The sequence below is a fragment of the Panthera onca genome, chromosome A2, assembly GCF_046562875.1.
Source record: "Panthera onca isolate mPanOnc1 chromosome A2, mPanOnc1 haplotype 2, whole genome shotgun sequence".
Classification (NCBI taxonomy): Eukaryota; Metazoa; Chordata; class Mammalia; order Carnivora; family Felidae; genus Panthera; species Panthera onca.
The window spans coordinates 7,714,173-7,730,281 of record NC_138340.1 but is presented as its reverse complement, the minus strand read 5'-3'; the positions used below and the strand labels follow the sequence as shown (position 1 = coordinate 7,730,281).

At 48.2% G+C, this 16,109-nt stretch overlaps 1 protein-coding gene across 3 annotated transcripts in view; it reads left to right on the top strand.

The window, feature by feature from the left end:
* The first annotated feature begins 9,793 nt into the window (after window positions 1-9,793).
* The window catches only part of DNMT1 (DNA methyltransferase 1), a 47,703-nt gene continuing 41,387 nt past the window's right edge, over window positions 9,794-16,109 (top strand). Inside the window, exon 1 of one of the 3 annotated variants that reach the window (XM_060630184.3) lies at window positions 9,794-9,955. In XM_060630184.3, the coding sequence (XP_060486167.3) occupies window positions 9,876-9,955 (80 nt within the window). In that variant the 5' untranslated portion in view covers window positions 9,794-9,875. Of the gene's footprint in view, window positions 9,956-10,151; window positions 10,521-10,597; window positions 10,931-16,109 lie in introns of those variants that run through there. The other 2 variants (XM_060630185.3, XM_060630187.3) reach the window with 2 other exon arrangements.

Sequence of the window (16,109 nt, the reverse complement as noted above, 5' to 3'; positions counted from 1 at the left end):
GAGGCACCCCCAGTGCCCTAATTGGAGACTGTCTGGTCACCTCTCTTTGCCAGCTGGTTTCAATGACTTAGCGATTGCCTTCGGAGAGGCAGTTGCGGTCAATTAGTGGTCATTTCCAGGAAGGAGCTGTTTCACGTGAAATTCCTCTGATTTAATGGCCAGGGCAGGCCCAATTCTCATCCCTGCTCAGTGTGGCGAGGAAGATTTTCTTTGCAGTTCTAGAGCGGACACTGTGTGCTTTCACTTTGTGCGCCAGGAGGTGGGTCATTCCCCAGGATCTGTCCACTGTTTTCCTTTAGGGTCTGGTGGCTGTAATGGGTGGTAGCCATGGGACTCAGGCAGGCTAAAGAAGGCTGCGGTGGACTGAGGGAGGCAAGGCAGGATTTGAGTGTCTTAGAAGGAAGGAAGGAAGGAGGCCCAAGCTTGAAGTGGGTTAGAGAAGTGGGGAGAAGTACTCTAGTGATTTACATAAATAGAATCATGCGGTACGTCCTCCTCTATGCCTGATTTCTCTCACGTGTTTTTGAAACTTGTCTGTATTTTTGCATGGAGTAAGAGTGCTTATTCTCTATTTTTTTTTTTTTTTTAATTTTTTTTTTTTCAACGTTTTTTATTTATTTTTGGGACAGAGAGAGACAGAGCATGAACGGGGGAGGGGCAGAGAGAGAGAGGGAGACACAGAATCGGAAACAGGCTCCAGGCTCTGAGCCATCAGCCCAGAGCCTGACGCGGGGCTCGAACTCACGGACCGCGAGATCGTGACCTGGCTGAAGTCGGACGCTTAACCGACTGCGCCACCCAGGCGCCCCAAGAGTGCTTATTCTCAATACTGAAGAGCAGGGTTCTGTAAACTATAGTTTGCAGGCCAAATCCACCCCCCAGTCTGTTTTTGCGGAAACTATAAGCTAAGAATGGTTCTTACAACGTTTGATTGTTGGGGAGAGAAAGAACAATATTTTGGGACATGTGAAAATAGGAGGAGATCATTGAAATTTCAAAGTGTCTATAAATAAAGTTTTATTGGAATATAGCTGTGCTCACTCAGTTACATAATTGCCGAGGGCTGTTCTTTGCAACGGACGAATTGAGTTGTTGCAACAGAGACTATGACCCACTTGTCCTAAAATATTTACTATCTGACCCTTCCCAGAAAAAAAATTGTGACCCCTAGGTTTAGTATTCCATTGTATAATACGTAACTGTTTTATTATCGTTAGTGTTGATGTGGTCTTCAGGTTTTAGCTAATGCGAATAAAGTTCCTATGAATATTTCTGTACGTTTCCTTTGGTGGATAGAAGCATTTACTCCAGGAGTGGAATTACTGGGTCATAGGGCAGGAGTACATTTAGCTTTAGCAGACATTGGAAAATGATTTTGCAAAGTGGCCATACCATTTTGGACTTCTCTAGTAGAGAGTTTTGGTCTTGCTAACACTTGCAACTTTTTCCTTTCTTTTCATATTAGTCATCCGTGTGTGTGTGTGTGTGTGTGTGTGTGTGTGTGTGTAAGCTAACATTGCATTGAGGTTTTATTTTGCATTTCCCTGATGACTCATGTTGGGCAGCTTTTCATGGGAGTCTTGGCCATTTGGATATCCTCTTTTGTGAAGTGCCTATTCAGCTCTTGTCCGCTTAAAGCTCCAGACTATTATTTTTTTATTAATTTGAAGACACTCTGTGTGTATAGCAGATAGGAATCCTTGGTCAGTGAACATCTATCTATGGCTTGTCTTCTAGTGATATCATTTGATGGACAAAAAAATCCTCTTAATCCAGACTAAAATTTTCTTTTATGATTAATGTACTTTATGTCCTGTTAAACAATTGCCTATCCCCAAGTCCCAAAGATGTTGTATGTTTTATTTTAAAAACTTTCTTGACTTTGCTTTCCTATATAGACCTGGAAGTCATCCGGAATTGAGTTGTGTATATGGTGTGAGGTAGGGATCAAGATTTACCTTCTTCCATTTAACCATCCAATGGGTCCCGCATCGTGTACTGAAAACACGAGCCTTTCCTTGCTGCTTTCCCAGTTGTTTTTATTTGACATAAATAACCACATGCATTCCAGAAAAAGCAAAATAAAAAAAAATCTTCAGAAAAACTCCTTTTCCTGCCCAAAGCTCCTACCCTGCTAGTTAACATTCCTTATCTCCAGGAAGTTAACCATTTCTTGTTTCTTTCCCAAGGTTTAGTGTATAAACAAGTAAGTACACAGAATTCTCGCCACTTTTTTTGCATAAGCCGTATCACACTATGCATTCTGTTCTACATATTTTTTGTTTCCTAGTAGCAATTAAACAGAAAACTCTAAGGTTAAATGGAAAAATATCCCTTTTGTTGTTGTTGTTGCTGAGATCTGTCACTGTGTGAATAGAATACGTCTTTAGCTTGATTTCACTGATGGAGAACTAGTTTTTTTCCAGTCCTTGGCTACAGACAAAGCTTAGTGAATAGCTGTGTCCACTTCTCATTTTGCACATGTGAGTGAATCTTGTGAGAAATTCCTGGAATTAGAATAGCTGAATAAAAGGGTGTATACATTTGTCATTTTGCTGAATGTTTGCAGACTAAACATTTAATGTTTGGGGGAAGGGGGGAAAGGCATCACACCCTCACCTATGCAGGGTTCTATGAACCCTTTTTTTTTTTAAGTTTTTTTTATTTTGAGAGACAGCACAAGCGGGGGAGGGGCAGAGAGAGCGAGAGAAGGAGAGAGAAAATTCCAAGCAGGCTCTGTGCTGTGCCTGACATGGGGCTCCATCTCCTGGCGGTAAGATCATGACCTGAGCCAAAATCAAGAGTTGGACACTCAACTGACTGAGCCACCACAGTGCTCCCCTTTTTAAACATGCTTATTTATTTTTGAGAAAGAGAGAGGGAAGGGGAGGGGAGGTAAGGGAGGGGCAGAGAGGGGGATGGAAGACCCAGAGCAGGCTCAGCGCTGTCAGCACAGAGCCCGACTCAGGGCTTGAACTTCTGAGCTGTGAGATCATGATCTGAGCTGAAGTTGGATGCTTAATTGACCTATTCACCTGGGCACCCTTCCACACCCCTTTTTAAAGTAATCTCCATGCCCAGCGTGGGGCTCAACTCACCCTGAGATCCAGTAGCATGCTCTACTGAGTGAGCCAGCCACGTGCCCCTCCATGAGTCTCTATTGTGTGCCAACTATATCCTGGGCACTTTGCTAGGTATTGGGCATAGGGGGGTATGACTGACCTAAACCATCACCCCCAAAATATGTGATCACCAGCTAAGGTAAGGGCTCTAAAAGAACTGTGGTTCTCAGAGCCTCCCAGACATCTGTTGGGCTGGGGGAGATCAGCAAAGGCTCCTCGAAGGGGGTGATGGTTGAGCCAAAGTAGAAAGAATGGATTAAAGATTTTCCAAGCAGGAGAAGTGGCTGTGTGGAGCAGCAGAGCTTTCCAGGCCAAGGGAACAGCAAATGCAGAAACCTTGCAACAATGGCCTCTGGTTGTATCACAAAACCTCCACAGTCTAGTGGCTTAGAACAACACCCGTGTATTATCCTTCTCAACCCAACTGTGAGTTAGGAATTGGGCAGCAAAGTGAGTCCTTGCAGCTTGAGGGCTCTCCTACGTTACTGTCAGGTATTGCTGGGGCTGGAATAGCCACTTCCGGAAATGGCCTGCTCACATGGCTGGCTGATTGGTTCTTCTTGCCCTGCCCCCGCCCCCCCTCCACCCCCACAAGGCTGCTTGAGCCTCCTGACAATATGGCCGTTGGCTTCCCCCGCAAGAAGAAAGTGGTGCTGCAATGCATCTTATGACCTAGCCTCAGAGGTCCTGTACGTTCAGTTCTACATTCCTTTGGCCCTGGCTCCAAGTGGGAGAGGACCCCCCCCCCCCACCCAAGAGGATGAATACCCAAAAGGCAAAGGATGTTGGGGACCCTCGTGGAGACTGGCTACCACTGGAGACTGGCAGGAAAGGGCTGGGAATGACCAGATGTGGCTCAGCCGGGGTGAGCCAGGGAGTTATGTATGGCAACAGCTGACGTGGGTGGGGCTAAGTGCATGGGGTTGGGTTGGCCCTAAGAGCACAGACACGCCATGGGGTAGGGAGGAAGTGACCTGATCAGATGGATTCTGAGAAGAGCCCTCCCACTGCCATGGGATGCAAGAGCTGACTCTGTGGTGGGAGGGCTGAGTGGCAGCCCGGGAAAGAGTCCGGGCAGGCATCCGGGAGAGAGGTGAGGATGACCTAGGTGGGAGGCGGTGGCCTTGGAGGAGCAGATCGGCACACTGATTCAAGAGCTGTTGGAAGGAAAAACCTGCTGAGCTTGGTGGCAGGCCTCCTGTGACCCCAAACAGAAAGCCGTCTGCCTGTTCAAGGTCCCTGCAAGGAGCAAGTGGGTCCGTCCGGGACACTCCCGAGTTGGTTTCCCCGGCTCGGATTCCCGGCCACTTGAGCCCAGAGAGCGTGCTTGAGAGACCTACCCTGTGGGTCTCTTCCTGCCTGGCCCCTGTCTGGGGTGAGTGGCAGAGTCCCTTTTGAAACCTGGAGCGTCAGTGCCACCGCCTGAGGCTCTTGCTGGGCCTGGCACCAAGTGAGAGCTCAGCAGCCGTGACTAATTCCCCAGCATGTGGGGTGACTCAGCTCTGGCCTTCTGGCTCAGAAGGCATGTGGCTCCAGGCATGTGGCCGTCCCTCCAGCAGCCCTGGCACTCGGGGCTGCCCTGACCTTGGTTGGGCTGACACCTAGCCTCTCCTGGCTTCTGGAGTGTGGCCCTCCCGCTGACGGCTGGAATGTGGCCTGGAAAGCAGGGAGTTCAGGCCTGTTAAGTCTTTCTCTTGAGGTGTTTATGAACGCTACTTTGGAGGTTGAGAGGCGGAGGTGGCTGAATGCCAGCAAGAGCTGAACCCGGTTTCTTCTGGAAGTTCCATTTGCTTCTTTCAAGGGAGGAGCCCATTTTTAGGTGTGGGAAGGGTCTCCAGGTCACTCTGGAGGTGCTTCGAAGCCATAAGTAGCACTTGGGCAAATCTATGTCCCTGAGCCCTTGCCTGGTCTGTAAGGCAAGTTGAATCCTCCCTCGGCAAAGGGATTGTGAAAAGAATCCTCTGAGAGGGGGCCTCCACTAAATGCAGCTGCTCTCCTGTGAGCTGAGGTCCCTGACAAAGACTCACGGTCTGTCTTCTCTCTTTCCCCTGTCCTGTGAGCACCCTGTTTCCTAAGGGGTGTTAGGGGCCCAGATGCTGGCTTCTGGCCGGTTTACATGGCCCGATTCACCTTTTGGTGAGATGGTCTTCCGTCAACTACACCCTTCCTGCTCATTAATTTACTCCCCCCAGCACTGCTTCTGGGCCTCCCCGGGGCCTGACAACTGGGGGGGGGGGGTCCAGAGTTTTGCATTCAGGTTCTGGAGCTAAAGACCCTTTGGATTCATGGTCCTGCTGCTTACGGAGTCTATGATCTTGGATAAGCAGCCTCTGAGCCGGACTCCTTTCTGACAAGTCTCCCAGGCCATGAGAAATGGGATCCTGGGGCACCTGGGTGGCTCAGTCGGTTGAGCGTCTGACTTTGGCTCAGGTCATGATCTCACAGTTCATGAGTTTGAGCCCCACATGGGGCTCTCTCTGTGCTGAGAGCGGAGAGCCTGCTTGGGATCTTCTGTCTCCCTCTCTCTCTCTACCCCTTCCCTGCCCTCACAGTCTCTCTCTCTCTCTCTTAAAAATAAACATTAAAAGAAAGACAAAGAAAGAAAGAAAGAAAGAAAGAAAGAAAGAAAGAAAGAAAAGGGGTCCTGATCCTTCCCTTTACGGTTAAGAATTAAAATAATTCTCTAGGTGCACCTTGGTGGCTCAGTCCGTTAAGAGTCCGATGTTGGCTCAGATCATGATCTCATGGCTGCATCGGGCAGGCTCCCTTCTGTCTGAGCAAAGCCCACTTGGGATCCTCTGTCCCCCTCTCTCTCTGCCCCTCCCCTGCTCGTTCTCTCTCTCTCTCTCTCTCTCTCAAAATAATAATAAACTTTAAAAGAAAAAAAAATTTCTCTAAAGAGCATAGTATAGTGTATAAGTGTTGATTAACTATTAAACTGATAGCTATGAATTTTAGTCTTATTAATATTTCAGTCTTCCTGAATCCTGCCATGTGTGGGTAACCCATAGCAACCAGAGTCTGAGGTCCACGTCTGGCCAGGCTGACCCCTTCCGACCGGCTGTTGGGGGAATCTAGTTTACATGTAACTAGTAAACCTAGTTTATGTGTATGTTTACAAATAAATTCACTTGTAAATTCTGTAACATAAAAATGTAAAAATGTACCATTATTTGTACCATAGTTTGTAACTCTGTTCTGGTGCTTTTTCCTTTGCTGTGGCAGATACGTTTTTTTTGTTTTTTTTTTAAACTCAGCCCTATATTATTAATGGTTTATTTTTATTGTGGCAAGAAACACATAGCATTTACCATCTTAAGTTTTTTTTTTTTAATGTTTTTATTTATTTTTGAGACAGAGACAGAGCATGAGCAGGGTAGGGGCAGAGAGAGAGGGAGGGAGACACAGAATCTGAAGCAGGCTCCAGGCTCTGAGCTGTCAGGTCAGAGCACGATGCGGGGCTTGAAGTCACGGACTGTGAGACCGTGACCTGAGCTGAAGTCGGACGCCCAACCGACTGAGCCACCCAGGCGCCCCTTAAGTACTTTTTTTAACGTTTATTTATTTTTGAGAGAGAGAGAGAGAGAGAGAGACAGAGCATGAGTGGGAGAGGGGCAGAGAGAGAGAGAGAGAGAGAGAGAGAAAGAATCCAAAGCAGGCTCTGGGCTCTGAGCTGTCAGCACAGAGCTGGTTGCAGGGCTCGAACCCCCGAACCATGAGATCATGATCTGAGCTGAAGTTGGATGCTCAGCTACCTAAGCCACCCACGTGCCCCCTTCCTAAATATTTTTTAAGTGTATGACAGTGTTAACTACATGCACACTGTTGTGCTGCAGATCTCTGGAACTTTCTCATCTTGTTTAAAAGAGATTCTGTTCCCACTGAACTACTTCCCTTTTCCTCCTCACCAGTCCTTGGTAACACCACTGTTTTTTTGTTTGTTTAGTTTTGATGTCTTTTTTTTTTTTTTTTACTTTATATATATATTTTAAGTAATCTCCCCACCCAGTGTGGGGCTCGAACCCACAACCCCAAGATCAAGAGTCCTCCACTCTACTGAGTCAGCCAGGCACCCCTTGTTCTTTTTCTTTCTGAGCGTTTGACAACTTCAGATACTTCAAATAAGTGGAATCATGCAACATTGGCCTTTTCATGACTGGCTTCCTTCACTTGTCCTGATGATCTCAAGGTTTGTGCAGGTTTTCACAAAGGGCAGGGTTTCCTTTTTTTAAAGGCTGAATAATCCATTGTATGTAGATACCAAATTTTCTTCACCCCTACATCTTTCTGGGGCATTTGGGTTACTTCCACCTTTTGCCTCCTCTGAATAAGGCTGCAGTGAAGGTGAGCGTGCAAATATCTCTTCAAGATCGTGCTTTCAATTCCTTTGAATATATACTCAGAAGTGGGATTGCTGGATCATATGGTAATCCTATTTTTTTAAATGTTTGTTTATTTTGAGAGAGAGAGAGAGAGAGAGCACAAGCAGGGAAGGAGCAGAGAGAGAGGGTGATAGAGAATCTGAAACAGGTTCTGCCCCTGCAGCACAGAGCCCAACGTGGGGCTCAAACTCATGAACTGGGAGATCACGACCTAAGCCGCAATCAAGAGTCGGATGCTTAACTGATTGAACCACCCAGGCACTTCCTCATAATTCTATTTTTAATCTTTTGTGGAACCTCCATTCTTTTCCTTGGTGGCTGTAGTATTTTTACATCCCCACCAATAGCACATATGGGTCCTAATTTCTACATTCTTGCCAGCATTTATTTGTTTTTGTTGTTGTTGTTGTTGTTGCTGTTGTGTGTGTGTGTGTGTGTGTGTGTGTGTGTGTGTATAAATTTTTATAGTGGTCATTCTAATGGGAATGAGGTGACTTCTCAGTGTGGTTTTGATTTACATTTCCCGGATTAGTGAAGTTGGGTGTCTTTTCACAAAGTCTGTTGGCCATTTGTGTATTTTTAGGTAATGGTTTATTCAAATCTTTTGCCCATTAAAAAAAAAAATGTCTATTTTGAGAGAGAGGCAGAGAGAGAATCCCAAGCAGGCTCCATGCTGTCGGTACAGACCCTGATGCAGGACTCCATCCTGTGAACCCTGAGATCATGACCTGAGCTGAAATTAAGAGTTGGACGCTCAACAAACTGAGCCACCCAGGCACCCCTTGTCCGTTAAAAATTTTTTTTCTTAATGTTTTTATTTTATTTTTGAGAGTGAGAGAGAGAGCGTGAGCGGTGAAGGGGCAGAGAGAGGGGGAGACACAGAATCCGAAGCAGGCTCTAGGCTCTGAGCTGTGGGCACACAGTCTGATACAGGGCTCGAACTCACATGACCTGAGCTGAGTGAGATCATGACCTGAGCTGAAGTCGGATGCTTAACTAAGCCAGGTGCCCCTCCCTTGCCCATTAAAACATTTTTTTAAATTTAATTTTTTATTATTTTTTTTAATTTTTGAGAGCAGGGAGAGGGTCAGAGAGAGAGGGAGACAGAGGATCCAAAGCAGTCTCCGAGCTGTCAGTGCAGAGTGCAATGCTGGGCTCTAACCCAAGGACTGTAAGATCAAGACCTCAGCTGAAGTTGGATGCCTAATGTTTTCTATTAGAGAGAGAGGGAGAGAGGGATGGGGAGAGAGAGAGAGAGAGGGAGGGAGGGAGGGAGGGTCTTAGGCAGACTCCACACTTGGCACAGAACCCACGACCCTGGGATCATGACCTGAGCTGAAATCCAGAGTTGGACGCTCAACCGAGCCACGCAGGTGCCCCTCTTTTGCCCATTTCGAAAATCAGTTTGTCTTTTTTTGTTGTTGAGTTGTAGCTCTTTATTCTGGATATTAACACCTGATCAGATACATGGTCTGCAAATATTTTTTTCCCATTCTGTAGGTTGCCTGTTCACTTTGTTGACTCCCTTATTGTGCATAAATGAAATCTGATGCAGTCCCATCTTTTTTAGCTTTTGTTGCCTGTGCTTTGGTGACCTAATAAATCATTGCTAAATCCAATGTTGTGACGCTATCTTCCCTCCCCTTTTGTTCCTCCCCTCCCCCCTGCTTCTAAGAGTTCTATGGTTTTAAATCTGCATTTAGATCTTTAATCCATTTTGAGTTAATTTTTAAATGGTGTAAGGTAAGGATCTAACTTTACTTGTTTGCATATTGATACCCAATTTTCCCAACACCATTTGTTGAAGTGACTATCTCAAGTTCTGGTGCTTTTTTTAAACACACAGGCTGTGGAAGTGGCCTGAGCCGCCCCACGCCGGGAGATCCTACATAGTTTGTGCATTCTCAAGATTTTCTGCGATTAGCACCTTTTTAAAGATGAGGAAATGGAGACTTGTCCAAGGTCGTTATAGTGAGCATATAGATGGAATTGAGTTCAAGTCCTCAGTTACAATCCCAAGAGCCCACATGCTGGAACCCCGACGCTCCCTGTTTTATCCCCAGCATGCTAGGAAGAATGAATGAATGAACCTCTCAAGCGAGGCTCCCAGCAAACAGCGGAGTTTGGACGAGCCCACTGCTCCATATGGGGGTGTGCGCCGGTCTCGCGCATGCGCGGCCCCTGTGCACGACCCGCTCCGCTCCATCTGCCGGCACATGGTATGGCCTCTATCCCTATGGTATGTCCCGCCTTCCCCCACGCCCGGGCCGAGATGGTACGCCCCGCCTCTGCTCGCCGCCCCTCCCCGTTGGTTTCCGCGCGAAAAGCCAGGGCTGCCTCTGCCGCCGCGGTCTCTGCTGCAGTTTCCAAGATGCCTGCCCGCACCGCCCCGGCCCGGGTGCCCACGCTGGCTTCCCGGGCCATCTCGCTGCCCGATGATGTCCGTAGGCGGTAGGTGCTGTGGGGGGGGTCCGTGAACTCGGATCGGGGGTGAGGGGGAAGTGGCACGGCGTTGGGGGTGGGGGGGGGTTGCTTCCCCTGTAGGTAGCCCTTGGCTGCCGCTGACAGACGGGCGCGCATGCGCGGGACGGCTCGGCGGCGGTTGGCGCGGGCAGGGTGGCACTTCCGGTCGCGCGCACCCCTGGCCGTTTGGCGCCAAAATGGGCCGAGGCCCTTCACAGTTCCCTGGTGACTCGTAACTTGGGGGTCCTTCCTGATTTCAAAGTAGAGCGAGCTTTGGGTTCTCCTCGGGGAACGCCGGCCCAGAGGAGCCACGGGCCTGGCTCCTGCCGCCGGCCGGCTCGCGCAGGAAGTGGGCAGCCCGCGGCCTCAGGACACCCCTCGGCCCGGGCACTTCGGCCTCCACTTCCGGTGCCCGGCCCGCTTGGGGGGTCGAGCTGGTCCGGTCCCCGGGGGGCGTTTCGGGGGGCCCCCCTTGGCACCCGGCGCAGCGCATCCCGATGGCGGCCTCCAGAGACAGACGTCGCCGCTCGGGGCCCGGGCGCGGCCGGCTCAGGTTTGCGAGCCCCGTCTTTCTTGGGGGGCTTCCTCCATCTCGGCCTGCCGGGGAAGTCACGTTCTGGAAGGAACCCCCACCGCGCAGCGCAGAAGCGGGGCTCGGGCAGCATGAAGGCTGTAAGAGCCTTTCCCAGTAAATCTGTGCCTGGGAGCGGGCATCAAGGAAGCCTTGCTAGGCTTCTGTGCACGGGGGTTGGGGGGGTCAGAACACTGGGCTCCCCTTTGTGAAAGGGCTCCAATTTCAGTCCTGAAAACTTGCACCCCTTGGAACACGAGTCCCGGGAACCTCGCCCAGGCCTGAACACTTCAGCCGGATTTGTGAGCCTGGTTGAGCCTTTGCCCGATTTCCCTGTGCCGGTTTCCTATGGTCGTGCCTGGCCAGTCGGATGGGGGCTTTTGGAGTTGGAGGTGTGTATGTGTGTGTGTATGTGGGGGCGGTGTTTGGGACTCCCTACCAGGTATTTAAGGTTCAGGCCACTTCTTAAGCACAAGAGGGGGTGTGTCTTGCCCAAGAAGCCTTACCTGTAGTCTCCAGGGATATGACTTAGAATGTAAACAGAATCGTGGAAGTCCCTGGCTTCATGATGTTGGACCCAACCTAGAGGCGTTTGGGCCCGATCTTCTTTACTCTGATGGTGAGACCTCCCATCTCCACTGGCTTGTTTGACCCGGGGCGAGTGTCATGAACAAGCTATGGGTGCGGACTAGATTGACCTGGGCTCGAAATGGATAGTGGAGGAAATGAGAATATGCCGAGACATAAAGGCCCACCTGTTAGCATTGTTATTGGCTAAGCCAACTTTTTTTTTTTCAGTTCTGCCAGTCAATTGTATACAAAACTTGACATACTCTCATTTAATCCTCAAGAGTTCTTTAGAGTGGGTGCTGCAGGAGTTCATCAAGAGGAAGCAAGGATTCCTGCTGATGTCTGCTTTTTGCCAAAACCGTTCCTTTCAACTAGGGTCTTTGAACAGGCCACTGGCTTGGGGGTTGTCTTGGGCCAGTGCGAGTGCTTGGCTGAATTTGAATGCTCTTAGGTGAGTTTTACAATCCACCATTCACCCTAGGTTCCATATCACTTTGAACTAGAATTGCTTACTGTAGGTGTGGTTTGGTGTTTCTGCCTTAGACCACGTGGTGGACATTGAAATGGTCTCATGTGACTCTCAACAGCTTTTCTTACATTTTGAATTTCAGTGTACAAAATCCACACGTAAACATGGCATTCAACACTCCCTTAAAAGACTTGTAAATAGAGGTACAACTTCTTTATGAGAATTAGAAGTATGATTTATAACACAGGTCTCTAAGTCCAGTAGAATACTCTAAGAACAAAGTTAGGCCTGGTCCTCCTGCATTTGTCACTTCTACTTGTATATATATATCAGCTTCTTTTTTTTTAGAGGGTGAGCATGGGAGGGGCAGAGAGAATTTTAAGCAGGCTCCACTGTCAGAACGCGGGGCTCGATCTTACAACCCTGAGATCGTGAACTGAGCCGAAATCAAGAGCCTGATGCTTAGCTGATTGAGCCACCCGGGTGCCCCATGTCAGCTGCTTTTTTTAAACACGCAGTTCCATTAGATACGTATCAGAAAGAATTTTCAATGTCTGGGTTTTTAAGTCTTTAACTTCTTTTTTGAAGTGTACTATGCCCCAAATCTAAAAATGTTGCCTTTTTGGGACAAGCCGCATTCTTCTACTTATTTTTCTTACTCTGTCGAAACCACCATTTGCACAGGAAAAGTGAGAATTCTTTCACTGGTCTTCCTGTTGCCACTCAAGGCTTTTCTAGCAGCGGAAACTGTGATCCTCTTAAAAAAGTTGGATCTGATGGTTTCCTTGCCCCACACACTGCCTGGTGCACTGGTCCTGAAGTTCAGAATCCCTGTCCACTTGCGTCACTCATCCTGTGTTCATCTCACAAGCCATACAGACCTCCTTTTAGGTTCTCAGGGCCTGAGACCTTGCAGAGCAGCTGGTGTGAGGCTGAGCTCTAGCTACTCCTTCCCCAGGCTGGCTACTGTCCGTTCATCCTTAAGACCGTCCTCGGAAAGACCGTCCCTTTTCCCCATAATAGGAAGGGTGTTGAATTCTATCTGTGCACCCGCATGCTGCCTTTCCAAACCTGGAGCTGATGGTGATTCGTTTGCCTTGTTCACTGTATCTGTAGCTTGTGTAGACTCTGAAAGGCATGCATGCCAGACTTTCCCCTTTTATGAAGCCTGGATTCACACATTGATTATAGCAACCTCCTTTGCACAACTCTGATTAGCTTTCGTAATTGTGACAGCTCTTTTAACTGCTAGCCATTCTGTGATTAGATTAAGCTGTTTTTCAGGTTTTAAAAAATGTTATTTATTTGTTTGTTTGTTTGTTTGTTTTTAATGTTTTTTGAGACCACAAGCGGGGGAAGGACCGAGAGAGAGGGGAACAGAGGGATCCAAAGTGAGTTCTGTGTTGACAGCAGCAAGCCTGATATCAGGCTCGAACTCACAAACCACGAGAGCATGACCTGAGCCGAAGTCGAATGGTCAACTGACTGAGCCACCCAGGCGCCCTTCAACTTCTTAACTCTAGTTCCATGGCTCCCACTAAGTGGGTATTGAATGGACTTACCTTTTTTTTTTTTTATGTTTATTTATTTTTGAGAGAGCGCGTGCGCAGAGGGGCAGAGGGAGAATCCGAAGCAGGCTCCAGGCTCCGAGCTGTTGGCACAAGCCTGATGCAGGGCTCAAACCCACGAACTGTGAGATCATGACCTGAGCTGAAGTCAGGCACTTAACCGACTGAGCCACCCAGATGCCCCGGGACTTCTCTTTTCTAGTTCTCCTCTGCAGGAGTATTCTAGAGGTGCAGACTGCTGGGGTTCAAATCCTTCCTACCATAGCTGTAGGACTAAGTTGTTTAACCTCTTGGTGCCCCATCTGTAAAATGGTGTGGCGCTACCTGCTGCCCCTGGGCGTTATGAAGACTCGCCCGGCAGATAGGTGTAAATGTGGCGGGGTAGCACCTGCAAGAAAACCCGTGCTGCTTATCACAAGGTCACCTGTGTGTGTCATTTCCATTAGGGGAGCATAATTTAGTGCAGCAACATGCACATCTTATACTGAGGCAGATGCTCGTGTAGCGGTGAGTGCCGTTCAGAGATGATGTAAATTCCTGCTAATCATTCCAACCTTCACCTTGGCTTGGCTGCTTATAGAATTGTCTGGTGGTCTGGACTTGTTCCTTCTGCCACCTTAGCTTTTGTGCCAGGTATCCAGTCCTACTCTTTTTTTTTTTTTTCTTTTAAGTGTGTTTATTTGGAGAGAGGGGGGCAGAGGCAGACAGAGAGGAAGAGCAAGAATCCCAAGCAGGCTCCGTGCCAGTAGCACGGAGCCTGATGCGGGACTTGATCTCCTGAACCGCAAGATCATGACCTGAGCCGAAATCAAGAGTCGGACGCTTAACCCACTGAGTCACCCAGGCACCCCCAGTTCTACCCTTGATCAGGCATTCTTCTATTAAGGATTGAGGTGGTGATCTATCCTTTTTCATCTCAGTATCTTGCTTTTTAATCCTTTCTATCCTTGGCTTTTGTGATGCTGTTTACTACCAGGGATGCTCTTTCTTCATCAATCCCCCCCCCCCCCCCCGCAACCCCCTTAATCATTTTTCTTTCATTCTTGGACCCTTATCTCTTCTAGTCCTAGGACTTTGTTGTTGTTGTTGTTGTTGTTACTTATTTATTTATTTAAATGATTTTATTTTTTAACATTTATTTATTATCGAGAGACAGAGACACACACAGCGTGAGCAGAGGAGGGGTAGAGAGAGGGGGAGACACAGAATCTGAAACAGGCTCCAGGCTCTGAGCTGTCAGCACAGAGCTCGACGCGGGGCTCGAACTCAAACCACGAGATGATGACCTGAGCGGAAGTTGGTCACCCAACCAACTGCGCCACCCAGGCACCTTAATTTGTTTTTTAATGTTTATTTACTTTTGAGAGGGAGAGAGAGACAGCATGCGAAAAGGGGAGGGGCAGAGAAAGAGGGAGACACAGAATCTGAAGCAGGTTCCAGGCTCTGAGCTGTCAGCACAGAGCCTGACGCGGGGCTCGAACCCACAAACCTTGAGATCATGACCTGAGCCGAAGTTGGCTGTTTAACCGACTGAGCCACCCAGGCTCCCCTAGTCCTAGGACTTCCGTGTAGCAGTTGGGCCTGTCAGCAGGACAGGACGACATCCAGTTTTGATATCTCTCTCAGGAGAGCCTCTTTTAATCTCTAGCTGCTGAATAGCCATCTAGAGAGCTGCTATTCATTGAACCATCACTCCTCAAACTCCTGGCCTTTTTACTTTTTCCCTACCAAAATGTCCTGAATTTCTTTTTTTTTTTTTTTTTTTTTTTTTTTTTTTTTTTTTTTAAATGTTTTTATTTATGTTTGAAGGAGAGAGAGAGACAGAGCATGAGCAGGGGAGGAACAGAGAGAGAGGGAGACCCAGAATCTGAAGCAGGCTCCAGGCTCTGAGCTGTCAGCACAGAGCCCGATGCGGGGCTCGAACCCACCAACTGTGAGATCATGACCTGAGCCGAAGTCGGACGCTTAACCGACTGAGCCACCCAGGCGCCCCTGTCCTGAATTTCTGATACAGTATTCGTTTTCAGTTGCAGCCATAACTAGTTATCTCAGTGGCTTAAATAACCCATACATCTGTTTTAACAGTTCTATAGGTCTGAAATCTGGTTTGGGTCTCCCTGGATGCAAAAGTGTCCACAGGCTGCATTCCTTTCTTGCAGGCTCTAGGGGAGAATCTGTTGCTTCCTCTTTCAAGTTGGCAGAATTCAGTTCCTTGCGGTTGTAAGACTGAGGTCGTTCTTCTCTTGCTGGCTCTAACCATGCCCAGCTTCTGGAGGTGATGTATCCTTTGGCTCATGGCCCACTTCCTCCCATATTTAAAGCCGGTTCTCCTGTCACATCTCTCTCTGAACCTTCTGTAGTCACATCTTTCGAAATGCAGCTGGGATTTTTTTCTGCTTTTAAGGATTTAAGTGATTAGTTTGGGCCCACCTGGCTAATCCAGGATAATCTGCCCATCTCAAAGGCTCTAACCTTAATCACATCTGCAGAGTCCCTTTTGCCAGGTAAGACAACATATTAATAGGTTCTGGGGGATTAGGGCATGGACATCTCTCTTGGGAGGGGTCACTATCCTGCCTACCACAGATACTGTCTCAGATGGCCCTACCCCGACTGCCACGTAGACAGTTACAAAACTCCCGTTAATTCTGCCTCTTGTAACTTCACTAGCGTGCTCTCCATTCCTGCTGCTAAATCCTGTTTCAGACCAGCATTTCTAGTTTCAGGGTGTTAGGGAGTGATTTAACATCTTGTAATCTCTTCCTGTCTAATCTACATCATGTATTTTTGCCAGATTAATTTTCTTAAAACATGGCTCTGATGTCTTGGGTTCCTCCTCCCCCCATGGTTCCTTCAGTGGTGTAACTATGGAAGAATATCAGTTTTTTAGCCTGGTGTTGCCTACCTCCCTCAGACTGGCACTAGCCTGACTTGTGTGGGTTTCTTGGGTGTACCCTGAGCCAG